Source organism: Necator americanus, chromosome I (assembly GCF_031761385.1).
Source record: "Necator americanus strain Aroian chromosome I, whole genome shotgun sequence".
Taxonomy (NCBI): Eukaryota; Metazoa; Nematoda; class Chromadorea; order Rhabditida; family Ancylostomatidae; genus Necator; species Necator americanus.
In genome coordinates this window covers 21,145,453-21,172,237 of record NC_087371.1, presented here as the reverse complement: position 1 = coordinate 21,172,237, position 26,785 = coordinate 21,145,453, and the positions used below count along the sequence as shown (strand labels likewise).

The following is a 26,785-nucleotide window of genomic DNA, read 5'->3' as shown; positions in this document are numbered from 1 at the left end:
CCCACTAGTGGGAGAGAAGAAAATAAACGTTTCCAATTCCTTCTATCTCTTTAGGGTCGAGATATATAGTACATTGTTACCGCGAATGAAGGCATCTCCGTATTTGTTCTGCAGCTGCCCGTTATTGTACTCTTCCGTTTGTTCAAGAGCAATATTCATGAATCTGAAGAAAAATCTTTGTTATAATTCTACACAAGTAATGGAGCAGTGGTGCTCGACCCTTCATACATGAGCCAGAAATTACTGATTGGAAGTGAAACTCCATAATTACCTTAAGAGACCTGCACTTTAGGGGTCATAAAAGGCTACCATGTGCAGGGATCATCCATTGAAGATTCTGTTTAGGGGATTTTGTTGTTTTTACAGATCTTAGCCATCTTAGTTCGCTCAGGAAAGTTCGGAAGTGCGCAGTGGTTAACACTAGTGTTACTACGGCTGAATTCAGTGAAAAATGGCTTCTATAGAAATAATCGACCAGAGAGAGGCAGAAGTGCTCTAACTTTCAGTTGATATCAAAACTTACGAGTTCAATATTAGCAAACACATACGTTAACTTGGTTGTGCAGATGCAGTGTTTTTCTCTAGCCTTTTATAGCAGTTCAGTTAGAACTGATAGTTCTCTAGTGTAAATTCTCCAAATTTTGATTATTTTGAAAAATGCCTCGTATATTTCGTAATTGTGTGTGCACTTGTCAGTGCGAAGCCTGTAACTATGGAGTTGTTATAAAGGTAATGCCCCTCCTCTATACACTTAACTTTTTAACTCCTACCTGTAAGGCTCAATTTGTACTACGATAGTAGAGTTTGAAAAATCTCTGCCGTATCAATCCGTTTGAGATGTTCCAATGTGTTTTTACTACAATTCGTAATCGTTGAGTTTTTTTTTTTTTTGAACACGTGTTGTCCTATACAATGAGTTGCGCGGGCCAGCCGATGTATCAAGTCAGTGTTTTCAACTTCTCATGTAAGGTTTGGTGTCCAATTTATCGACCACGGAACCACGGAGTGATGAAAGGGTTGCTTGGCACTAGGAAGTTTCGATCCATTTACCATGCGGCAACAGCGGATCTCTTATCGATTGCGCTACACCCGATAGTGAAGTTAGTATGTTTTATTCCCGCAAAATGCCATCTTTATATGCAAAGGAGCCATCAATACGCCCGTGATCATAAAGTAGGTGAAAGTCCCCATGAATGCCGCATTTGGATAATGAAAGATTTTCTGCATATAATGATAAGAGGTTGGGTTACGATTTTGCAGTGACCCTACCCCTTCCGTAAAATGGTGCGATTCTTCCACATGAACTTGTAAGAAAAAAAATCAGTAAGTACAAGAGCGATGTCCTGTGAAAATGTGATAATATATTCATTACGAAAAATTTACAAATAGGAAATATATAAAAGATGTATTCTACGGCAGATCGATTTTATTCTTGATTATCCTTACTGCTAGAATTGTGGTGTTGTTGCAATTTAGTTCAATACAAATGCATATATTAGACATTAAATACTGCAGAAGGATGAAAAAAATGGTGATAGATCCGAGTTTTTGTCAGAGAAAGAAAAAATGAAACATTCCCTTTGTAAAAAAAAAGTAGCGCGTTTGAGATCATTATCAGTTCGATTTACTTCCATCTTCAGCAGTGCTTGAATATATTTCACACCAACATCAGCGTGTTCAGACTCCCCGTTCTTCTTTCTCATTCTTTGTCTTTTACGAGTAATTCTAGGACGAGATAGTAAAGGTGTTTGACTGGACAAGACCTCACACGATCGGAACAGTTGGGCACAAAGTGGATAGGACCTTGTAGACAATACCAAAAGGTATAGTCGGGTCAAAATAACATGAAGCGTGGTCTAGATGCGTAAGCGGCTGCGTTCAAAGCGGTGCGATAGAGATAGCAGTTGGAATCGAGGTGGAACCAGCTCGAGCTGCAGCAACGAACGTTGGTAATAAAGGTCTTAACTTAATCTTAAAGGCATCACCCCACGAATCTGAGGTGGTGCAGATTTCAGGTGGAGTATTCGTATACAGGATAGGAGACTACGGAGAGGGGGGGGTGATTCCGTTCATTTCTTCCTCAGATTCGTGGGGTGATGCCTTTAAGCGCTACGCTCTTCCGCAGCGCTTCGAACGCAACCGCTTGTGCAAATGCTACGCTTCTCCGCACTGTGCTTCATGTCGTTGCCGACTCTAATGTAGTTATATCTGAAGTGAAAAAACTTACTTCACTATGCGCAAGTCTTGAAATGGAGAAAGCCTTAATAACTCATCACTAAACTACAACTCGAAAGTCTGAAATATAGGAACCGCCAATGTCAGAGAATTTGGCAAAACTTATACTCTCATAACCACATTACATATCATGACCATCACACAAAGATGTCACAACCACATAATTAGAATATTTTCACCATTCACTAGCGCAAAAGATTTAAAAATAACGCAGTAGCTCAAGTATTGTGGCAAACATGTCCATAGGAGCCCACCTGCTCGGGTTCCCTCTGCTTGTTTTCTACGTAATCAGATATTTGGGTATGAGCTCTGGCGCGCACGAGGTACATAACTTGGATGGCACGGCAGTAGCTACAGAAATGTTGTAGAATGGTTCTGTCACTCAGTACATGCGTGCCAAGTCCCACAACCGAATACGTCAAATGTCCAGAGAGACCATGAAATCCTTAGCAACAACACTCCGTTTCATCGCGTTGAACTACAGCACATTCACCGGTGAAAGACCTGAGGACACTCGGCATTCATGTGCATTTCAGGCGGAATATCAAGTCTTTCAGAACATAAAACAGCCCCGAATGGATAATGCTGCGCGAGTTCCTGCCGTAGATGGACCCTGAGCACAAGCATGTTCATGGATGGCAAACCTCGTACAAATTGGCAAATGATGTTTTGTATGAGAAATCGCATCAGGGTAATATAAGGCAATGCCAACTTCTTACTCTCAACTAGATGAAACTTACCCATCTAGACATGCAAGAATACCGCGATAGTCGACCCCGGAATTTAGCTTCACCACAACCGGCTTCCCAATTATTTGTTTTAGGAATTCAGACGGATTTTGCCGACGACTCATTTGAGGAAAACTAAACGAGAAGATGCTAGAAACCACACTCCGCTTAGAAGGGTTTAAATGCATGAAAAACAACATTAAAGCGACAAAAAACGCGTCTATTCCTACATAGGAGTCGGTAACTAAAGTTTATTGTAAGATCAGATATCAATCTACATGACCTAGAAAATACAAGCTATCACAAGAAGGAACACAGCATAAGAGAGAAATCGGAATCCATTAAATCATCCATAATTCATAAAATGCCACAATTGATGACTAGTCAGTGCAACGGTGTTGGCTATAAATCTTCACAACAATGAGCAAAGTAAAAATCTTCCTAATTTTACAGAAAGTGGACATGTGAACTTGCAGAAGAGATAATTTGACATAACATCATGGGCGTAATCTGTCAAATGGAGTTTACAAATGAGGAAATGAGAAGAAAGGCAATGCTATGGTACATACCCAGTGGCCGAGTAACTGAAAAGAAAATCCATGATACTATTATGAGTGTAAAAATGCAAGAAAAAAAAACAATCAAAGGTGCAATGATACAGACCAGAAACAGGTTTAAATGAAAGGCGAGCTATCAAGTCGGGGTTAGTTTTCGCCTTGTCCACTATCTTCGTCTTCTTCGGCGTAATCATTTTCGTCATCACTTTCTTCGTCCCCGTAGTCATACATGTCATCATCTGGAATTTTCAAGTAACATAAAAGATTTGAAAGCAAATCGCCTAGCAAGATGAGAATGTGTATTTGAAGCACTTATGTGTCATTTCAGAACACTCTTGCAGATTTTTTTAAACGATCACAAATAGTCTGCTCAAGTTTTAATTCTTGATGAGCATGAAAACATGCATTACTTCGGAAGAAGACTTATAACGCAGCTCATGTCTGAATTAAAGGCATCACCCCACGAATCTGAGGTGGTACGGATTTTAGGTGGAGTATTCGTATACGGCATCGTAGATTATGGAGATAAGGGTGATCCCGTCCATTTCTTCCTAACTGCCGTAAAAAACGGCCCGGAAGATACGGCTTCGGGCGTTACGGCGCGCTATTTTCTACAAGGAGCGCACCAGTCTTGTGTATGCGCCGCATCTTCCTGGCCATTTTTTAGCGCAATTAGGAAGAAATGGACGGAATCACCCCCTCACTATAATCTACTATGCCGTATACGAATACTCCACCTGAAATCCGTACCACCTCAGATTCGTGGGGTAATGCCTTTAAGGAGATCCTGTTATAACTATCAGAGATATAACCGCGATTGCTCTAGAGAATTATTTGTTCTTTTAGAAGCTAGATGTGAAGCATGTCGGAATGTTGTAGAAGCCCTCCCCCCCCAAAAAAAAGGTAACCTTGATCTCTCGAAAAGTACCCAGCTCTGCCTAATTTTAATCCTAGCGAACCTCCCTTACTGCTGTCCGCCAAAGAAATTGTGTGTACAAATTGGAGAATGGGGAAAAACTCGCAAAATACCCCCGTTCTTTGCGCCATTCTCTGTTCTGCGATTCCCACGTTTCTAGTTGAAACCGATGCATATCCCTCTCTTCACGACCTGCTTCGTGTTCAGAAAATTAAATTGTGCACTTAACCCAGTTGGGGATTAGAAAAGATAATTCGGGCTATATGATGATGGATTAATTTTCGGATTTTAAGCACCATCTTTACGAAAGGGGCGGGTGCAGTGTAGCGGTTAGATCAGCTCCCTGCACGATCGATAGGAGGTTCGAATCGTTCTAGTGCTCACCAAGCCTTTCATCCTTATGGGGTCGATAAATTGGTACCAGACTTGTCTGGGAGGATAAAAACAGACTTGACACATCGGCTAGCCTCCGCAAGTCATTGTATAGGCCAGTGGACCTCAAACGGTTCTGAATTGAAGTGAACGTGGGGGCGCATCCCAAGCGGAATGATTAACGCCAGAAACTTTATCCTTTATCTTTTTGAAGATAATGAAGAACTTCGAAAAGCAGCTTCAGCTATTATCTTCCGTTAAACTTCACTTCTTGACTGGTAAGTTGTAGAAACCAGTCAGCATCTGTTAAATGAACCGCACAACTAATGTTTATAAGGTAATTCACAGGTCCTGGAAACGCAAAGACTTGAAACCTAATTGTTGCGAAAAGCTAGTGGAGTACCATTACAGTTGTACATGCATATGTTTCAAATTTTAAACTCAGGAAATACACTTTAGCTGAAGTGCGTTTATTTTTGAATTAAAGGGGTAAGGATAAGGATAAAGTCACTGGCGTATCAATCCACTTGGGATGCGCCAACGCGTTTTTACTGGAATTCGTAATTGTTGAGGTTTTTGAACGCGTGTTGGCCTATAGAATGACTTGCGGGGGAGAGCCGATGATCAAGTCAGTGTTTTTATCCTCCCAGACACGCCTAGTACCAATTTATCGACCCCGGAGGGATGAAAGGCTTGGTTTGCACTAGGACGGTTTCGAACCCTCGACCGTGTGGCTACAATGGACCTCTAACCGACTGCGCCACACCCGCCCCAGAAGATAGAAACAGAAAAAGTAGTAGTAGTAGTATCACTAACTCTATTATTGAATATTATTACATTATTTATGAAATCAGCTAATATTTCACCGTTTCACAATATTAATAAATAAGTTAATCATCGTCCACGAAGCGTGCTTAGGATATATTGTACAATGCATAGTGGGGGACGTACATGAGAACTTTGTGTCCATGGAATTTTTTTTTCTGTTTCTATCTTCAGAAAGAAGATAGAAACAGAAAAAAAAAAGAAGAAGAAGAGAAGAAAAAAAAACCAATATCTGAGTTCGCCCATCATAGAATTTTTTTTTTGTTAACTCACCACACCTTCACGTTACCCAAGTAATAATCCCTCGACTGGATATCCAAATTTTTTACTTAAACTATAATGAACGCCTCAAATTAGAGCAAAGAAGCCAATAAAGCGCACATGCTTCAATCTGACAATTCCAAGAGTAACTTGAGATGGAACCAGTTTTAACATTGAATTTTCAATGCGTTAACATACTGTTTCTACCGTTGAGAATAACACCAACCCAAATCGAGTAAGTCCATCGTTTGTTCTTCGCAACTCTGAGGGTGGAATTTTATACAGTATTCTTCGAGAGTTTCAGGAACTGTGACACCATCTTTTCGAGCCTCTTCTTTTGATTGTTCCACTTGTCGTCTAAACAATAAATTTGCGTGTAGCAATGACGCCGAACAAGTTAATAAGTTCCTGTCACATACCTAATGATGTCAGCATAACTCATGTCAGTTCCATCTTTCCATTTTCGGTACATAACAGAAGCATCCACGTTCGCAGGAGACGATGTGTTAGGTTCATTTAATAAGGATATGACAGATAAAAGAATGGTCCTGAAAAACTTGAAAATGAGGAACACCGATAAAAATGCTAAAGAAAAAAATGAAAAGCTGATACGCCACTTTGCACCTCACCTCACACTTTGGGTCGGGTTCCATCTTTCACATGGTAGTTCCCCGCTGCGAGGATCATCAACAGGTGGATGAAGAATGCTTATGCAAAGATCACCGTTCTAAATATCTAATGCTTAAGTCAACATTAATGTAATTGCGTCTGTGGCAAGAAGTGACGTAGACTAAATGTAAAGGTAAGATATAAATCAGTAGGGCTAAAACTGCAAAAACAGCTGCAAAAGTAATTGAGCCAAATCGTTGTAGGGGATGCAATGGAATGCACTGGCACATACCTCATAGACGTTCGGATGCCACACTTTCGTCAAGAATTTCATGGACGGCGGTGAATATGGGTAATTGGGAGGAAAACGTATCACAGCCTTGAAGTAACCTCCCTAAAACAAAAAACTGTTTCATATGTTTATGGCTAACACAAAGATTTAACAACCTAACAAAAAAGCGACTTATATCTTATGTTACATAGTGAGACTTTTCAGTCGAGTCAAAGCGACGTGAGGCTCAGTGCCCTTGCGTGAGCGACTGCGCTCAAAGCGGCACTGTTGAGCTAGAAGCTGGGTAGGGGGTGGGACCATCGCAAACACCGATGTGTCTATGTTCCATCCCACCGCTTCAAGCGCGGCCGCTTGCGCTACTGCACCGAACTTCATGTCTTTTTGACCAGAATATAAATACTGTAGTAGATGCATCCAGTTACCGCCTTCGAGGACGTTCGTCGACTTAACGGGAAGATATAAATTTTCCTAGTTTCTCGCATAGAAAAAACTGATACTCATGAAGTAAACGGAAATCACCGTACTTCCCATCGAGAGAGAGAGGAAAGATTTCTGACTACCCGACCATAAGCGTATCACATCACACCTACCGCTAACTATATCTCTATCATTTCTTCATCTTTTCGGATTTTTTTCTTCAGTTTATTACAAGGCATTAATTAGTAGCATGTAGTAGTCAGTTTCAGTATGGTATTGATTATGCAATAGCATCTTTATAGTTACATTTTCGACCGTATCTGCATCCAAGACTAGCACAGAAATACTGCGACAGTCTTCTTATTTTCTTATAATTCTTATCTCAAATGGCACGCAGAGTGAAGAAATCATCATGGGAAATTGAGGCCTCGGCAACATTCAGAGCCATTAGTTTGCACAAACACTCCAAACGTCCTTAACAACAGGACATCACAAAAATGGCGATATTTCGATCTCTTTGTGAAAAGGTAGGGAGGTGATTTCACTAGCGTGAGCGTGATCAAGCTCAATTCCAACCAGAAAAAGACATGAGAAATAGTCTTGGCTGCACCAATCCTATAACATGCAACTATTACGGATAGTAGAACGGTGGCAGTCAGCAGCAGTCATGTTTGGGAACTTTTGCTGCTTATTTTGAGTCACAGTACGAACCTTACTGAGATTCGGGTTAGAAACTACTGGCCAAAAAGTTATAAAAGCAATAATAATTGTAGGTTAAGCTAGTAATATATAGTAAGTTAATAACAGCATAGACCAAATGGGAATCAGCAGGAACTCCAATTGGTCAATGTTAGTTCTGTGTCTATGCGTCTACGGTGCCGTAACGCAATCAGTGAAGGAACATTGGGGACTCTTAAATCTTAAAGGTTGCATATTACGAAATTGAAAATTTCTTAATCTCTACGCGAATAGGATAGAGGTAGAGGATAGCGGTAGGACTTCGGCAACTTCCTCGTCGCCTAACGTTCACGATCCAACTATATAACTCAAATAAGCAGCAGAAGCTGCCAAACTTACGCAGTCGCACACACATTGCTGTTTGTCTGCGTTCTATCACCCGTCATGAGTTGCATAGTAGGGTAGATGGTATCACTCAAGGCCGTTTCACACGCCTTTCTCCGAATTACTAGGTTGAATTAAACGTTATCACGTTTACACAAGTAAACTACACCCCTACCGCTATCTATTCATGGATTATCAATTTCTTGATACGCTATCTTCAACATTACCGAGCCAATATTTGTCTAGGGAAGAGCTACCAAGTCTAGAGTTCAGAAAGGTTGAGCAGCATGATAAACAACTCTATGGTCAGCATTTTTAGTCCTAGTATCTTGTTTTTCTAGAACTGCTGATCGGTGGGACCAAGTGGGATAGGGCGATTTTTCCCCAGCGCTACCAACGAGAAGTCCGAATATGCTACGAGATGACAAGTAAAGTGGAAGAAAATAGGGATAAAGTGTCGTTGGGAGGGGGGGACCTCAGCGGCGCCCTTATTTCCCGAAGCTCTAACATACTTTTTTCTTAGTAACTAAAGTTTACATGTCACAGATCCTCTAATACTAATGATTAGGCCTTAGGGCCCCGATTGATTTGATTACTTACATCGAGAAAAAAGGGCGCCACTGAGTGGCCACCTTCCCCAACGACACTTTACCCGAAAATAGTACTAACTCAAGATTATAAGCACCGCGATAGTGGATTATTACGATGAGAAGAAGTCGGATCTAGTCCTCACCTGATAAAGTGTATTGGGAGGACCATAAATGCCTACTGTCCACACAAACAGGTTGTCATCGCTGGCGGAGATAGTGAAGCCTTCGAGCGGTTGCGATTCTATATTTTTCAGCTCCATCGCTAAGGCTCGAAGTGCACCAGCCGATGTGGACGCCATGTCGGTCATCGACTAAAATGTCATTTCTAAAGCAAAGAATCCAAGGAATATTGAGAAACGAACATACGAACACAAAAGGAAGGAACATTTGAGACGACAAGTAAGTGAGCAAGTATAGTTCTGGATAAAATGAAGTTGGGGAGAGCACTCAGTGGCGCCATTATTTCTCGACGCTCTAATTCACTTTTTTCTCTTAGTAACTTTAGCTTACATGTCATAGATTGCCTAAGACTAATGCTTAGGCGATAGGACCACGATTGATTTAAAGGCATCACCCCACGAATCTGGGGTGTTGCGGGTTTCAAGTGGGTTATGCTTATACGGGGTCGTAGATTATGAAGAGGAAGGTGATTCCGTCCATTTCTTCCTAACTGCCGTAAAATCGGCCCGGAAGATGCTGCTACGAGAGTTCCGGGACACTATTTTCTACAACGAGTTCGATTGGAGCGCGCCAGCCTTGTGCATCTTCCGGGCTGTTTTTTACGGCAATTAAGAAGAAATTGACGGAATCACCCTCCTCCCCATAATCTAGGACATCGTATAGGCACAACCCACCTGAAACCCGCACCACCCGATATTCGTGAGGTGATGCCTTTAATTATTCCCTTCGAGAAATGAGAGCGCCACTGAGTGTTCCCCAGAACTATATTGTACCGCCGTTCTGCCCCATAACCATTGACATTACAACGACATGAAGCACTGTGCAGTTGCGTAAATGGTTGCGCTCACAGGGCTGCGGTGGAGCGCAGCGTTTGGAATCGAGGTAGTACCCCTTGTACCAAAGTTCATAACTGTGGTGTGCCACCTCGATTCCAACCGATGCGCTCCATCCACAACTGGGCCGCGCTTTATGTCGTTCTGACTCTACTATATTTATCACTCTGTAATACACTGTAAATATACATAAACCGTAAGCAGAGTGCGAATTTGATAGCTAACTGTGCTTTCTGGCATGGGAGACTCGCGTTCTCCGTACTTTGTTCCATTGACTGCTGTACTGCTGCATGCGCTCGAAACGGCGCGGTAGAGGCGGCAATTGGGACCGAGTTGGTACGGTCGCAAACTGCAGCTATGGGTGGTGCCTATAAGGGTTTCACCACGCTCCTAGCCGCTACGCTCCACCAAAGCGCCTCGAGAGAAGCCGCGTACACAATTGCGTGCGTGCTTCACGTCATTTTGACACTACTGTACGGAGGTGTCGATACATTTTGGTTCATTTTGTGAATTAGCAGATATTTTTTGCGTAATTGCTAACAATAACAGTATTACTTCCTACACGTACTCGTAGCAAAATTCATCCTCATAAGCATAGTCCAGCGTTTTTGTCGGAGTGCCTCCCTAAAAACCTAATACGTAGGAACCGGATTAGATTCTACCCCATCTATTATGAGCTTGCCAAGGATGATCTCGTAGATATAGTCAAGTCAAAACGACATGAAGCACGGTGCAGTTGCGTAAGCGGTGCGGAGATAGCGGTTGGAATCGAGAAGGGACCATCGCCAACTGCAGCAATGAACGGTGGCAGCAGGGGTCCTTACTCTAGCCTTACCGCTGTGCTCCACCGCACCGCTTCGAACCAACCGCCTACCCAACTGCACCGTGCTTCACTTCGTTTTGACTCTACTATAACGATCTTATCACTTCAGTGACTAATTCGCCTCATTTCTAACTACGTTTGGTTGCGGTTTCGGCTTTGAGTGTACAACCGTATCGCAACGATCTGAACCTGGAGCATTACTTAAGCTTTTGGTCGAGGTGGAGCCATTAGCTAACAAACGTGCCACTCCAGTAATTCGCTTTTTAGTGATCAACTGAAAAGTGGAATTTAAGCTCAAAAAAGAAGCATTCTTGATCTACTAACTAGTCACTAAGAAGCTTAACAGTAACATAAACAATCACGGTCAAACGTCTGATGGGATTTCCCCATCAGGGCTCGTAAGGGAGTGTGCCGGATTATATTTAGCTTCAGGCATAGCACAGTATGGAACATCCCAACATAAACAACATTTTGTTTTGAAAATGCATAACGTGATGACAGTTTAACAATGAGACCTCGTAGGTTCGACACCCGGCTCAGTCAAATTCTTGCAAAAGAGTTAGGAACTTGGAACAACTTCTAAAAGATGAAGAATTTAATTACTCGTAGCGTTCAGCAGTTTAAAAGTATATCTGATAGAATTTAATGACCAAAAAAGCTAATTCTGTGCACGTTGTCCTCAAAACCAGTCATATCGCTGTTTTTACCACATCCCATCAAAAATTTGGAAAAACGGCGGGCCTTGAAATCGAGTGATGCAGCATCTCATAGAGGAAGTTTACGGCTACAACATACATGAAGATGATTTACTTCTCGCTAAGTTACTCTGAGTTGTTGTATTTTATTCAAGATGATACTTTTCGGCGCACCAGCAAAAATTGGGATTTTGAAAGTTTTCCCATTTCAACAAAAAGGGACGGCGTTTAAAAAAACTCACCCATATATTTGGATAAAAAGACTAAGTACAACCTTATACGCAAAATTTCTTCTTTCCGGACCGACTGGCTCTCCCAAAATTTAAGAGGAACAAATCCAAAAAAGTCGGAAAATTTTAAATTTTGCCCCGTCAAAATTCCAAAAAGACTGAGATTTGAAAAAAAAAACATATGACTGTACTTTAGAGCAAACCTTCTCTGAAAAACTACCTAAAATGTTCCTTTAGATCATCTTATGATGAAGTTACTCGCGATCTCTCGTACATAACAATGTGCACGGAATCTGAGTTTTTTTTTTGGTAATTATATTCCATTAAATCCACTTTTAAACTGCTGTGCACTACATATTTATATAATATATATATAAATCTTGAAGAACTTAAAGATGCAATATATATATATATATAATATATATTGCATGTATACTCCCAGATAAGTCTGATACCAATTTATCGACCCGGAGGGATGAAGGGCTTGGAAGCACTAGGGTGGATTCGAGCCTCCGACCGATCGTGCAGGAAGCGGAACCTCTAACCGCTACACTACACCTGCCTCAATTTGAACACATAATATATACTTATACATATTGCATCTTCAAATTCGTCATCTTTGAGATTTTATCTATATATATATATATATATATATATATATATATATATATATATATATATATATATATATATATATATATATATATATATATATATATATATATATAAGAGCACTGACTTGACACATCGGCTAGCCTCCGCAAGTCATTGTATAGGCCAGTTGCACGGTCGTGCACCTCAAACGATTCTGAATTGAAGTGAACGTGGGGGCACATATCAAGCGAATTGATTAACGCCAGAAACTTTATCCTTTATATTTAAATTCTTCATCTTTAAGAAGTGGTTTCAAATTGCTAACTCCTTCGGAAAAATTTCACTCAGTGGGGTGTCGAACCTGCGTCGTCCCATTGTCGTATTGTAGGATCAAAATGTAGATTTTTTCATTTTCTCCATCGACGTTCTTCCCTAGTTTGACCTATGCACCCGACCCTTCTTTCTCTCGTCGTATTATGTCCTTTAATCAGTATTTAATGATATTTGGTAGATTTTAGAATAAAAATGGAATAAAAAGAAAATCAAAGTATTTCAATACCAATATTTCAACATTTCTGCAAATTTGCTTCAATTACTTAGTGTTTCTTCTATCAGCTACCGATTTTCCCACTTGTCATTCGTTCCTCGGCTAATTTTTGATTTCTCTTTTTCGAAACACTGTAAATTTCCAATGTATTGAATTGACAGCAATCAAGAACTGTGGTAGGGACGTAGGAGGAAGAGAAGAGGAAGTAAGGTTCCGTCCACCACGCTTGGCCCTGATGATTCAAGAGAGTCCACCACGCTTGGCCCTGATGACAATAAAGACAATGATGCTCCATTTGCCGCATAATCGCTAACATCAGCGACATGAAGTCGTTGTATTCTGTGTATAGTCAGCGTACGAATTATGTGTGTGACCGCTACGCAATTTCTCTTCACTCTACCCTGCCTTAAACAAACATGCATCAGTGGTGCAAAAGAAATTGGGTGCCGACTGTTCGCACCGACAACATATTTCCCGTTTTGTTATTCTTGTAGCGCATATAATGACTGATAGATGCGAGAGGAGAACTCAAAGGCAGCATATCACGCTTGTGACGTGGTGAACGCTCTGCAGCATTCTTGGTGTAACAAGGAACGGTGCGATGCTTCGCTCTGCATGCGTTACAATTACAAATGCACAGCCAAAGTATATAGTTCGGGCAGTAGATTGCGGAACTTACCCTGGTTCCGCTCATCTTATCATCATCCCCAGCCTATTCAGGAACAGGGCTACGAATAGGCTGCTGAGGGGATCGAAATGCGAAACAGAAGTGCGTTCTAACGTACTTCGTAGGAACTGAAGTTGTTCCAACGTCGTTTCTAACGACGGTTAGGGAAAGATGAACGCTGGGTTTTGCAGGTATCCGAACTCTACGCTTTGTGGGCGTGGGTTCCGCACCACGAAAAAGTCGTCAAGCGTTGTCTTTAAAGGCAAGGTTTAAACACCTTCGAAGTTGTGAGCTCCGCACGACTGGATATTGGTAAGGGTGCGCATGAGAGGAATCACGCTCGCTCCCCTCTTCCAAACATCCAGGAAAATATAGTAAGGCTGTATTCCTCGTTGTGGAATAATAACACAGAATAATCCTGTCGTCTTCCAAACGATGCAACTTATTAGAGGTGATGGGACGCTTCCGAACCTAAAACTATCTGCGGTTGTGAGAATAAGGCAGCCTTTGCCGCAGATTTAAGTTATTAATTGAATCACGTATCAAGGACGATGACAACCTTCTGCTGCTTAATAAGTTGCATCGTTGAGAAACGTATCGAAAACACACAGCGCTACAATGCATGCTATTTATAGATTTGTGAGGGAAATGAGTGGTCGCTCTTAATTCCGTCAACTAAACGTCTAGCACTGTCTGCTCATGCAGAGAGCCCTGCACTGAAAATTTCGTTGCACGCTGCCACTGAACTGTGATTGCGCGACTGAGTGGTTTACGACTAAAATACCGGAATCCTCTGATATCGATCGGAAACTACTGCACTCCAGGCACTGCTCTGCCAGTGATTCTTAGACGAAATGTTTACTAGTTAAACGAGTGCCCCAGTGTGTGTCTACCACGGACATGTAGTGGGGCACACGAGACAAATATCGCCAATTTTTTTTACAAGACTAAACGTAAAGAAAAACGTAGAGTCATTGTGAGGTGAAAGAAAGCAACAATTTCACATATAATGAGAGAGTAAAGCGTAGAATTGGTACAACTGAAAAGTATGGGGAAAAGCAACCCTTAAAGGCATCACCCCTCGAATCTGGGGTGGTGCGGGTTTCAGGTGGGTTATCCCTATACGGGGTCGTAGATTACAAGGAGGAGGGTGATTTCCTCCATTTAATCCTAATTGCCGCAAAAACGGCCCGGAAAATGTGGCTTCGAGCGTTCCGGGACGCCATTTTCTACAAGGGGTTCGACTGGAGCGCGCCAGCCTTGTGGCACGCGCTGCATTTTCCAGGCCGTTTTTTTACGGCAATTAAGAAGAAATGGACGGAATCATCCTCCTCCTCATAATCTACGACCCTATTATATAGGCATAACCCACCTGAAACCCGCACCACTCCAGATTCGTGGGGTGATGCCTTTAATTCGTCAGAATTTTAGTCGTTCTTGAAGTGAGAGCTGTGAATGTATGCACATCGAGAGTTCCACCGAATTATGAGTAATCAGATATCATACAACAGACGGAAATATTTGCCCTAACCGACACAGGCGGTGCGTGGAACGAAATATTTCGCAAAAAGCGCCACGTATGTTCAATCCGCTTACGCTGATGAGAAAAAAAATTCAAAAACAAATTGGGGTAAAGTGTCGTTGGGGGGGGGGGGGGGGGGGAGGCGCTCGCTGGGGCTCCTATTTCCCGGAGCTCTAACTTACTTTTTTCCCTTAGTAACTTAAGTTTGCATGTCATAGATCCTCAAGGGTAATGCTTAGGCCTTAGGGCCCCGATTGATTCGATTATTTACTTCGAGAAATAAGGGTGCCTCTGAGTGGCCACCTCCCCCCAACGACACTTTACCCCAGACTAGAAACGATGTCAAACTACTGCATATCCCACCATATCAAGACTAATTAGAATCAACTCAAAGACAGCTAGGTAGGCACAACTCTAAAGAATGCTACACTGTTACATTCGAGAAGTTCCTAATATGCTTCAACAAGAGCAAAAAACAAAAGGCCACGCCTACAATAAATGGAGCGGTGAGGTAAAAAAAGAAGAATAGAGGGGAGAACGGCAGACGGTACTTCGTTCACCCGAGGGACCGGATCGATACTGCGTCGGCTAAGGAAGGTGAGGTTCTGCGCTGAAGAGCCAGCAGGAAACGAACACACACCACCGACTAATTCTGATCAAATCCTTGATCACTACTGAAACAGGAAGGGGAGATAACCACAGCCAAGCACCCTCACTCAGTCTCGTCGGCTCAGCTGATTGCTGCGATTCACGTGCCCAGTGCAATGAATCGCGTTGGGACCGCAGAGGGTGAATGGCATCCTCACCTTCAATAAAAACCAAGCTTCACATTGCATTGACATCGTTTCATATCAAATCCAACAGCTAGGACGATCCGACGTTCTGAGAAGATCGAGTTGCAGAAGGGAAAGAGCAATTGGAATGATGTTCAGCGATTTTGTTTCCGGGAGTTTCCGAGACTTCAAGAGGGGAGGAGATGAATTGTACGAGTCTTTCCTGGGATGAAAGAGACAAAAGTTTGCTGACTCGAACATTTGTTGCTTCTGAAGGTAGAGGGGCTTCTGCACTGCTTCTGTAGAATTAGACCCAAAATGTGAAGCAAAATTCCCCAGGCCCCGAGAAAAGCTACTTGAGCCAATGGAGACGATAGGGATTTCACGAACAGTGAATAAGAGCTGTGACAGATCAGACATAGAGCGGCGTCAAACCAAGCACAGCGTGTCACGTACGGAACCTACTTGTTTTCACTTGATTTCCAGCCGTAAACACTCGCTTGTTCCTAGAAAGTTTTTTCTATTTTCTCATTCTCGACCAAAGTAAAACGGCATAACAGTAACAATATGTCAAAGAGGGCTTGACAACGTATGTCTTGAAAGGACTGTTGAAAAGAATGTGATTCTGTCTGCGAAAGCAGTAGTGTGACGGCGGGTTCAATCAATACGACGCGGTGGGCGCAGCAGGAAAGTAGTTCCTGCGGATCCACTCCTTGGATATGTCAGCAGTACTTTCTTCCGAGAGGTAGTCCTGGATAGAAAGGGGCAGATCGCACACCGTTAGTCGTACTTAACTGATTTCGAATTGTTAAATGTTTTCAGGAATGGTGACTGTAACATTTTCAATCTCACCTATGCACATAATCTATTTTTGGTGCTGTCAATGAATGTATGATTTGGACGAAATGAGGCAATGCGGGAACGAATCTGAATGTATGAATAGAATCATTATCATGTCATATAGCGAGCGGAGGAATAATTCATGAGCTTCGTTTCAAGTCTATCTTAGGCAGAAAAAAAACTTCAGCAAGTCGGTCAGTAGTGTCCCTCCCCGTTGTTTTTTACTTTCATCGTTCGAAGGATTTTTTGTTCCTTTTGTTTCTCTTCATGTATTTTTAAAGGTTTTCCATAGAAATCTCGTGAGCAACTTCGACGTCTTCAACGCATTGACTGAATGCAAATGAGGTCAAATGGTTGCCCTGCTCCGAATCTTCACGCTCCATTCTAGCGCAGAAAAATAAAAACACGAGAACATCCTGATAGTTCTTTTTATTTCTGTGTGCGTTTACAAATAAAAAAAAGCCCATTCCTCAACACAATAACAACGAGTTTGGTCTATATGTCACAAAAATAATTTATGCAGCGAGTCGAATCCAATTCGGGCGTATTTGTCCAGAGACTCACGTCGTTAGATTGGTGTGCCGACGCACCAGATTAGTGTAACTGCACCAGAAAGCAATAGAATATGTCTTGCGCTGGCGCCAAACAGCAGTGGGGTCGGATGGGTTCCGTGCTGTAACCGAGTCAAAAAAATCTGAAGCTCCGTACTGTTGCGTAAACTGCTGCGTTCCAAGCAGAACGGTGGAGGGCGATGGGTGGCGCTGACGAGGGTTCTCCCCACCCCTTCCCCTCGCTGTAACCGCTGTTTCCAACGCGGCACTTCGAACATATCTGCTTACGCAACTGCACGAGCTTCAGGTGCTTTTGAACTGACTATATCAGACCGACGAATTACAGGTATTAAATTATTTTCAGCCAAAATTCAAGGAGAGCGGAGCCCGTCAGTCCGACGTTCAGTCTACTTTCTCTGCCTACTGTAGAAGAACTTAGTAGCTATTCCCATTCGAAATTACAAAATCCTGAGCGAAAAGCGAGGATACAATCGGCGTTGTACCGATTTGGACCAAACTTTGCACACTGACACTTGGAGCAAAATGTGGACCTTAGACCACTCTTTGCACAAAATCCGTTGATCGATCGCATCTATTTCATTGAAAAAATCTGTATGCTAGATCGAGGATTAGGCTGATGCCTCATGAAAGGTCACCGATCTGCTACTGTCTGAGGTGTTGTCGTTTTAAACTGACATGTTGAAAGGCAGTCCAACATGACCTATATTATATATTATATATTATATAATATATATAAAAGCAACTGCATATATATATACATATATATATATATATATATATATATGCGGTAACTTTTTTACACGTGCGTATCCTTTACAATTTCACAGTTTTTTAATCACAACATCATCCGTCGATGTATTCACCACGAGTATCCGGCCTAACTCAGTATCCATCTTTATGAGAGGATACCAATTGATTTGAATCAGAAGCTGGGTTGCTGAGACTTAAAAAACAGCGGAAAAATTGAACCGTCCTCGCTTCAGGGAGTGCTTGAAGGCTCCTAACCATCGGTAGTCTGATGAGGCGAGGCTTGGAGAATACGGCGAGACCGTTACCGAACCCACGGTCTCAATTTGACCGCCTGTGGCCGAAGCGAGGTGCGGCTGCGCGTTGTCATGGAGGAGGTAAACGGCGGCGCGTTGGGTACCCTCTTCGAATGCACTTTCCGGTAGCCTAGAGGGCATAGGTGAACCTCGATGCTACGCATAGGATTGCCTAGTTATGCAGCCATCGTCCGCGTCGTGCCGTTCGGAAACCCCTGCAGGAGGCTGCAGAAATCGACGTCGATGTTGGAGCGACGGCATCCCATGTGTGGCAGGTCGTCGAAACAGCGGGACCAGTTGTTAGTGTAGCTGTAGTGTTAGTAGTGCTCTTCTCAGCGTCTCGTTACTGTTGGTTGCCGTCTGACGTGCCGTATGACTTTGATTCCACTCGTAGAAGATCACTCGAAAATGACGTCGATCCATTTGCATTACAACAGTGGGAAGACAGAGACGCACCACTCTTATATGCCTTTTGGCTAGAAACTTCTTGAACCCCTCTGCTTTTACCTGAGCCCCTAAGGGAAAAGGTCCTATCTTTCAAGCGTCGGTTTATTTCAAGGTGTAAGAAGAAAACAACCTAATATTTTCCGTCATCGATCTCTCTCAATGAGGGATCTACGACAGAATGTATAGATGCGGCTAAACGCGGAGGTATCCGACTCGACCTCTATGGCACGAAAAGGGAGAAGAGAGTAGCGAAATTTGTGTCTGTGCTAAGACGACTCAAGCGGCAATCACAATGTCACAGAATGTTTTGGGCATGTCGGGATTGACTCATACTTTTATTTTTAGCGTAATCAGACTCATCCATGTAGAAGTGGATGTGTAGCCCTTTAGCAGGCACATCACTGAATCATTGACGATGCGTGCAGTAGTAGTGTCGGCCAGTACGTGTTCTCAGCTGAGGGCGTCGACCCGCCTTGGTGGTCGATGAGATTATACTCGATAAGACGGTTTTTGCCCGACAATAACTCCACTATGTCGTTGACATGAAGACATGGCCTTCAGGTGCTTGCACGTTAATTTGTAGAGTCATTACCCTTGAGTTGCTGATACTATCTCAGAACGTGATTAGGCGTTTTTCTTCCGTTTCGTCTTGAAAAAATCTCTCAAAATTTTGCCGGTGAAGTTGTAATTTGACCCCTGAATTACCTCGACGTACGGAGTGGGACATTGCATGGGATTCTGTGTAAAAGGTCCACTGCAGAGGTCAAGTCCAGCGCTCTACGTCGCTGAACAGACTACGGGGTAATCTCTCGAAGTTATGATCTCTCCGTCAGAACGTAGTCCTCACCCCACCCACAACAACGTTTCAGCATGACTTTTCCAAGAGAAAAAACATGGTTGGCGGCGCTTTGATGGAGCAGTCGTTTCAAAACAACCCGAAGATGCGACGGGTACGTAGGCTGCTGCGCTCGAACCAACGCGATAAATCAATGTGGGACCCTCGCTTGCTCATCATCTCGCCAGCTCGAGTGGAGCTAGGAGCTTCGGGTCCCTTTGGAACGACTATAGCAAGTCTCCGATAGTATGACGTTCCTCATAAAACGAAATTTTGCGGAGGAGCGTCTATGTATGTAAACATGCACACTCGAGTAGAAAGGATTTTGACAGCTCATGAGGGAAATGTGGCGATCTAACCGAAAATTTTGTACTGTTTTGTGCTATCATTACATTAACTACGGTTATTTATGTGGCTCGAGAAGTCGAGAACCACAAAATGTAAAGAATTCGAGGACGTACGAAAATATCTAGAAGATGATCCTGTTTGCTCTACCCGTTTCAAACGGCGCTATCATAGAAAACGTTTAAGACTTCGCAGTTGTAATTTAACATTCTTATTTCGGGACACATTTTTTTCTTAAGCGCCAGAAAAGGCTGAGAAAGATCGAGAAGGAGACGAAGGTATAGCGCTCATAATAAGAAGGAATAGTGAATTGTAATGCATGCAGAGCGAAGCATCGCACCGTTCCTTGTTACACCAAGAATGTTGCAGAGCGACGCCCGCCATATTAAGATCAGGTTCATTTCATAACGTGCCTCGTGGAACAAATGCCGTTTCCACCGCCGTTTTTTGCGATCAGAGAGAGATGAGTGGAATCAGCCCGTATCCCACAATCTAAAACCCGATCTCTCGCTTTTCCCGCCCGATTTTTCGCCAGATTCGTGGCACGCTGCCTTCAGACTGATGCCATCGAATTTCTTTGAAGGCGGTTCGCAACGATGGGCGTCTGTTTCCTCCGGGACGTCTGAGGAATAGGATTTAAGCCCAAGAACACTTGAGAGATTATATAGGGACTAGTGAATACTGCTCGATTCACACACATTGAATGCATGTGTGCTAATTTCTGTGTTGGTTATTTCCATTTTTCAGTAACAGTAATAGGTTCCTCTCAAGACATTGCTTTGATTTTTAATGAATTGTACACGAGCTTGTTAATCGATTTTACGTTTCTGCAAATCGCTTTCTTCATTGCTTGTAATGGGTGATTCGATTCACAGGACCTCTCATAGGTTGTCTTCGTCGATTCGTGAAGGTTTCGGAATCTTTCCAGAGAAATATAGGAGAGATGTAGACTAAAACCATGAGTGGGATCACTCATGGCTGTAATCTACGCCTCCCCCTTCCTTGGTTGATCGCCCTGTTCACCTATTAGTTTTGAAAAGCGGCGTGAGGAACGGCCTTTTAGTACGAATTTCCTCACGAGGTACCTTATAACGCGTTACCGCCGCACGCACTCTGCGTACCAAGCGAGCGGAGATAATAAATTAGGTGTCCCCAGCTGTCTTTTCAATTGAAACAAATTACTAGTCTCCTGAGAGGAGCGGCGCAAAGGTGGGGTTGTGAGGTGCCTCGCAGGGAATTTCGTACAAGAAGTCCGTCTCTCGCGCCGTTCAGGACGAATAGAGGGAATTGAACATCGTCCTTGAAGGGCATAACTGGAACATACCTGGAATCTACACTCCTGAAATTGTCTTTTCTAGAAGAGACCATCAATTTCACGGTACTCTACCTCGAGAATTACTTGCGAGGAAAAGACGACCATTATTGAGATCCGTGGTCCTCGTTTTGTCGCAGTGTCGTAAGTGTCTTGTTTGATTCTTCGAAACAGATTCTATTTGAACTGGTCGGCATTTCAGGCAATCAATGCGGATGATCCCCGAGTTGCTAAAATGTAATGCGGGATGTGACGAATGATGCCATCGATCACAGTTCACTCACCCATTTGGAAATACGGCATCAGCGCCGGAGAAAAACATTCCTTGCACGCATCCTCATGTGGATGTGAAGCGGCTGTTTGTGTTTGAGCGGGGAGGGGAGATTGTTGTGGATGTGATCTGCTCTTACGTATCTTCCTGAATGGACTGTGTATGAAGCATCCGACGATCAGTGCTACATTCATCCGTCGAATGTTCTGTTGCAATATCGGCCGAAATACGTCATTGTTACAGACACATGCGTTCGATCATTAAATAGGCACTGTGTTTTCCGTTCTAGGCAGCTCCTACTCCTGCCTCGAACTGCTGCCAAAACTCTACCAGTTTGCCCTGTCGCTCTCTCACTGACAGAGTGCATAACGTCGGCCAACCGATGAAATTACATTATTTGACATGCCACTGCACATGTACAGCACAAAACCTCTGCTCGCCGATTTCCACCGATCTGTTTCTCTGATTTCTTGTTGCTTTAGAGGGATCTGCAGCTGCTGTGTGGAACTTCTCATTTAAGCATTCAAGTAACGCTAATGACAATGAGTGAACAGCAAAACAAGTGGTAGTTTCGTGTTCCAATCAGCGGCAGATTTTTTTTCGGAATCTAGTTGCTGTTGTTGCCACTATCTCTTGTTATCCTTTCTGTTGTGCATAATTCCCCCCACAAAAAAAGAACCGTTGTCATTGTCATCTACTGCAAATGTTTCAGAAGTAGTGCTTGACATAACACGATGCACTTGCGCTGCCTAGTTTCGCTATTCACACATATTTTCCCTTACTTTTGAGAAAAACTGGATCAAGAGCTGTTCAATTTGATGTTAGTTTAGCCCTAAAATGGAAGAATATTTCTATTGTAAAACCTCACAGATGTAACTGGTTTTTTCGTTCAAATTTATCGAAATACTCTATCTCTAAAGAAGATTAAGAATTTCCCGTAACCCTTTCATTTCCGTTTATTCCTGCTAACCCGATCTAGTATCACTGAGGGTGCATTCCATATTGTTTGATAAATATTAGGCTATTGCTTCATCTATTAATACAATGATAATATATCAATAATAACACGATTAGTGCAATCTATTGATACATGCCTTTCGTACTGTAGACGTGATGCTTCACGACTCCGAGGAGTAAGCAACATCTAGCTAACTTCTAGTCTCCTGACAAGGTTGAGTGCTTTGTTGGCTGTTGAAAGGCGTATATAGGAAAAGAAAGTAAATATTTAAGAAACTGCACACCAAATTGGAAAAGAAAGTAAACATTTAAGAAACTGCACACCAAATTCCTTTTTGGCAAGGAAGAGAATTGAAGCTACGTTAAAGGCATCACCCCACGAATCTGGGGTGGTACGGATTTCCGGTGGAGTATTTGTATACGGGATCGTAGATTATTGAGAGAAGGGTGATCCCGTTCATTTCGTTCTAATTGCCGTAGAAAACGGCCCGGCAGATACGGCTTTGAGCCCTCCGGTGCGCTATTTTCTACGACGAGTTCGATTGGAGCGCGTCAGTCTTGTGCGGCGCCGTATCTTCCGGGCCGTTTTTTACGGCAATTAGAATGAAATGGACGGAATCATTCCTCTCCCCATAGTCTACGATCCCGTATGCGAATACTCCACCTGAAATCCGTACCCAGACCCCAGATTCGTGGGGTGATGCTTTTAAATTAAATTATTTCCGATTGTTACTTTTTGGGTGTCTTTTGAAGGTCGGCCACCTTTCTGGATGGAAACATGTCGTTGTACTGCTAATATAGAAGTGGTTCAGCAAGAGGGGCTCAGCGTTAATTTCCTAAGCCCACTTTGATTGGGATCAAGCCTAGTATACTTCCTGAATGACTTCAGTTCTGTTTGAATTTTCACTTATTCTATTAGTTGCGCTCTAAGTCGATTTTTGTGGAACTGTAGTGAGACGTTGTCCGAGTTTGAAATCTCAGCTTCAAATAATACGAAGTCGTCCCATGAGCCGTCGAAGTAGCGATACTAAAAAGTAAGATTGTCCTTAAAATGAGATTGTTCTCATGGTTGCTAATGAGTGTCCGGTAACACAATTGAGTGAGAACGTATTCAGGGACTACAGGAAATTTTGTTTCCTGTCGCTGCTGGCATCGATTGTTGTTGTACTGGCTGTGATTGTGCCATGAATCATGTTTCCGTCGTGCTATAGGTTGTCGTGATTGATCTCAATATATCTGCGGTCGAATCAACCACAAAGTTCGAGCAACGCGACTGCGATCCTTACAAATTCTTTGTTTTTGTACCTTCACAAATTTGTATGGTCTAGAGAGGTTATTCCCTTCAAATGCGTCAATTCGTCTCGAAGTCTTCAGCTGATAGACAGAGGTAAAATGAAAGATTGGTTGAGTCTAGTATCGAATAAGTATAATAATAGGTATAATAAATAACTATGTGTATAATAAGTTGATTAAGGCGAATATTTCGAGGAAAAAAATATCGGTGTAGCCTCATTATGGCTTGGTTCTCTTCATGCCCTCATTATGGCGAGGTTCTGGTGTCTTCCAGAGATAGTGATAGCGGATAATTCGGAGCTGTTCTTCTTTTCCGAAGATATCCGTTGCTTAATGAGAAAATGATAAGAAATAAAGTGCAATCTCCTGTTCTCGAGTGGACACGATGGACCTTGGATCGAGTGAGGTTACGGACCTCACCCGATCCAAGGTGATCGGACTAATTTACTTCCTGCTACTAAGTTGTCTGAAGTGCCGTTGCAGTGCTGTGTAATATGTCTAATATCGAAGATATTTGGAAATAAGCTATCCCAATTGTATGTTCTTACTGTTCTTGGTATGGGCGAGGTATGAACTTCTAATGGTGCTTTTAATAGACATTCAAGAAACATGTGGAACTTTCGCCACCAGGCATCGGAAGGCAATATTTATGAATCCAGCAGGAATATCGGAACGTGGAACGCGGGGCTAATATGAATTCAATGTCATCCTTCTTCCTATGTGTTCTAGGGCTTTTTACGTGTATTTCAGCTGTAGTCCTGTTTTCGGTGATCATGAATTTATTTTATTCATGAGCCCACATTTAGCCGAATCCGAGGACAAGCGTTCCAGCAGACAATTTTGAATATTTTTAGATCAAAGGTGCCGTAGATGTGAAATGATTGCAACTATTATCTCTGACTAAATTTTCCTCACATAGCTTTTCCAAACCTTCTTACGGAGATAAAACACTGCAACAGAGAAGGCTACTGCAACAAACATTATGATCGAATTTCAAATTTTTTATTGTTGTTTATGTTTTTCGTACATTCTTTCTTCTTTTGGCAATCACATTTTTCAAATATTCATTGGACTTGTGTTATATTTCCATTAGTCATTTCCCACTTTACGCTCTCGAGCGTTCCCGATTTTCCTAGTGTTGCTTTTTTGCTGATCCTTGCCCGAATCCTTTGCCCCTGTTTCCGATGAGGAGGTTCAGTGCTCTACTGAAGAGATTCAGTGGAACTTTCAAAGGGCAACACTTTCAAGAACACTCTCCTCAAGTGTGTTATATCAAATGAAACCGGTTACGTTAAGGAATATTTTTTTCTTCTGACATCACAAACGTGCTATCTTATGTCTCCATAGGACAGTCTGCTTGGATTTCTGGGCCACTAATGGAAATCTCTCATACTCAGCACGTTTGGCACAGGAGAATCGATTAGGCTCAGGACTTTTGTTACTGATCCAGAGTGAATAAAGAATAGCTGTTGGCTGGGGATGTGACAGTTCTTCTTGCTTTGGTTTGGAAGCGATTTATTCATGTTATCTGCTGACGATGATCGAAATGCTCGAATGGCAAGTCTGTTCATTTTCGCTTCGTAAATGAAGTTCGTCATTCACATCACGCAGAAATGGCAAAACATCTTGTTAAGAATCAGTAGGAGGAACCGTAGAATCGTTTAGGAAAGGACTAGCATCATTGCCTTCCAGTACAATCTTACGTGTTTCTGCTCAATTGCAGCCAAATTCTTTTTTCATCGGAGCATGCGTAAGCCAAGGTCCCTACCCATTTTGAATTCCAAATATGTTTTGTGGAATTGAATGTTTTGTGGAGATTGACAACAAATAACGTCGGTTTTCCTTCTGTCCTCTCTCCTCCTTCTCCTTGAGCACCGCAACTCCACCGGACTTGTACGTCATCTTCCTTCTGAGCCTAACTGACCTTCTATATCTGAGGAAAGGAGGATGTGGGTGATCGATACACCCTTCATCCGTTCTAGCAAAAACTCTATTTTCGAAACTTTTTCTCTTTAATGGATATTCTTCACCGCAAATGACCGGAATCACGAGAATCCGAGGCATTTAATTGTATATTTCCCGTGATGTTCATTTTTGCAACGACACTGTAGCATGTCCGCCCTCCATTCTAAAAAAAAAAACTTCTTCCGCTTTTCCATGTAGCATAATAGCTCATCTCACTAATCTTTATTTAGCTTTTTTTGGAATAATTTTGGTGATTTTTGCAATTTTTCCTTCATTTTAATTTTCTAATCTCGATTCCAACTCTGAGCTTCAACTAATAAAACATCTCTTCAAAACCTATTGTGGGCTTTTCTTTCTTTCGTTCATTTTTTGATCACCTTTTCAACTTACTGAACTTTGTTCACGAAAAGAACCACACACTGCTGCTGATCTTCCCTCGCTGCTCTCTGTCTCTCATTTTTCTTCCCCTGTCCCTCATTTGTCTGCGTATAGTTCATTGTTCATACTGGAATGCTAATTGAAAATAACAATAGTGCGAATTTAGGAATGAAATTCAATTGAAGATCTCTTTGCAAAGCGATAAAGTCGCACATTTGAAGAGTTTTTGTTCTTCTCTAAGATGAATTTTCCGGTTTTCTGCAGTCTTTTCAGCACTGCCTTTTTTGGCATTACAAAACTAACGAAAAAGGAATGTTCTAGAAACCATTTCTCTCTGAACGAGAAAGATCTGAACGTTCTTTGAGGCTCTCTGGTATCGTAGCAGAGTGAGTGTTGTTCAGTCTGAGTCTTTTAACTCCCCTCCGCATTTCACTCCTCATATCAATTTCTTCCTCTGTCATGGCTTTTGTAAGATGTGCACTCCTATCAGGAGGCACCGGTTTGTAGTCAGGCGCGAAGACAACTAGACATAAATTATCTTTTCTTTCAATTTATGGGTCGGCATTTCCACTGTGAAAGTTCTCAGCAGAATATTATTGCAAGGCACTGTGAAACATTTTAGGTTTCTATTTTAATTTAGTTAGTTGTTCCTATGTTTCGACTTCTCGCTCACTGACTCCCCTTCCTCAATTTCGCGATTACCTGTTAGTCGAAGAAAGTAACAGTTAGTCGAGCTACAGCAGTTTTCAGATGGTTCATAGCGGCTTCCTTCTTATGACATCGTGAACCCAGGGTAGCC

The 26,785-nt window shown here is 42.4% G+C and overlaps 3 protein-coding genes across 4 annotated transcripts; 1 reads left to right on the top strand and 2 right to left on the bottom strand.

Moving 5' to 3' along the window:
• Positions 1 to 42: 42 nt before the first annotated feature.
• RB195_006400 (uncharacterized protein) lies at positions 43 to 3,088 on the bottom strand (the record flags this gene model as incomplete). Its single annotated transcript, XM_013448645.2, has 2 exons — positions 43 to 163; positions 2,976 to 3,088. 2 exons carry the CDS (start codon positions 3,086 to 3,088, stop codon positions 43 to 45), a joined length of 234 nt encoding a protein of 77 aa, XP_013304099.2.
• A 287-nt stretch (positions 3,089 to 3,375) lies between these two features.
• Positions 3,376 to 9,172, bottom strand: RB195_006399 (uncharacterized protein; the record flags this gene model as incomplete). 2 transcript variants are annotated; one of them, XM_064179456.1, is made up of 9 exons in its annotated part: positions 3,376 to 3,473; positions 3,533 to 3,547; positions 3,627 to 3,653; positions 3,688 to 3,759; positions 6,121 to 6,251; positions 6,314 to 6,442; positions 6,524 to 6,621; positions 6,796 to 6,897; positions 9,008 to 9,172. In XM_064179456.1, the coding sequence occupies 9 exons, from the start codon at positions 9,170 to 9,172 to the stop codon at positions 3,376 to 3,378; spliced, it is 837 nt and encodes a 278-aa protein (XP_064036409.1). The 2 variants fall into 2 exon arrangements, with proteins under 2 accessions (XP_064036409.1, XP_064036410.1); XM_064179455.1 differs by lacking the exon at positions 3,376 to 3,473 and adding an exon at positions 5,077 to 5,159 and having other exon boundaries at positions 3,477 to 3,547; positions 3,627 to 3,759.
• An 8,986-nt stretch (positions 9,173 to 18,158) lies between these two features.
• Positions 18,159 to 21,382, top strand: RB195_006398 (uncharacterized protein; the record flags this gene model as incomplete). Its single annotated transcript, XM_064179454.1, has 4 exons — positions 18,159 to 18,283; positions 18,368 to 18,482; positions 21,169 to 21,266; positions 21,325 to 21,382. The coding sequence occupies 4 exons, from the start codon at positions 18,159 to 18,161 to the stop codon at positions 21,380 to 21,382; spliced, it is 396 nt and encodes a 131-aa protein (XP_064036408.1).
• Between the last annotated feature and the right edge of the window lie 5,403 nt (positions 21,383 to 26,785).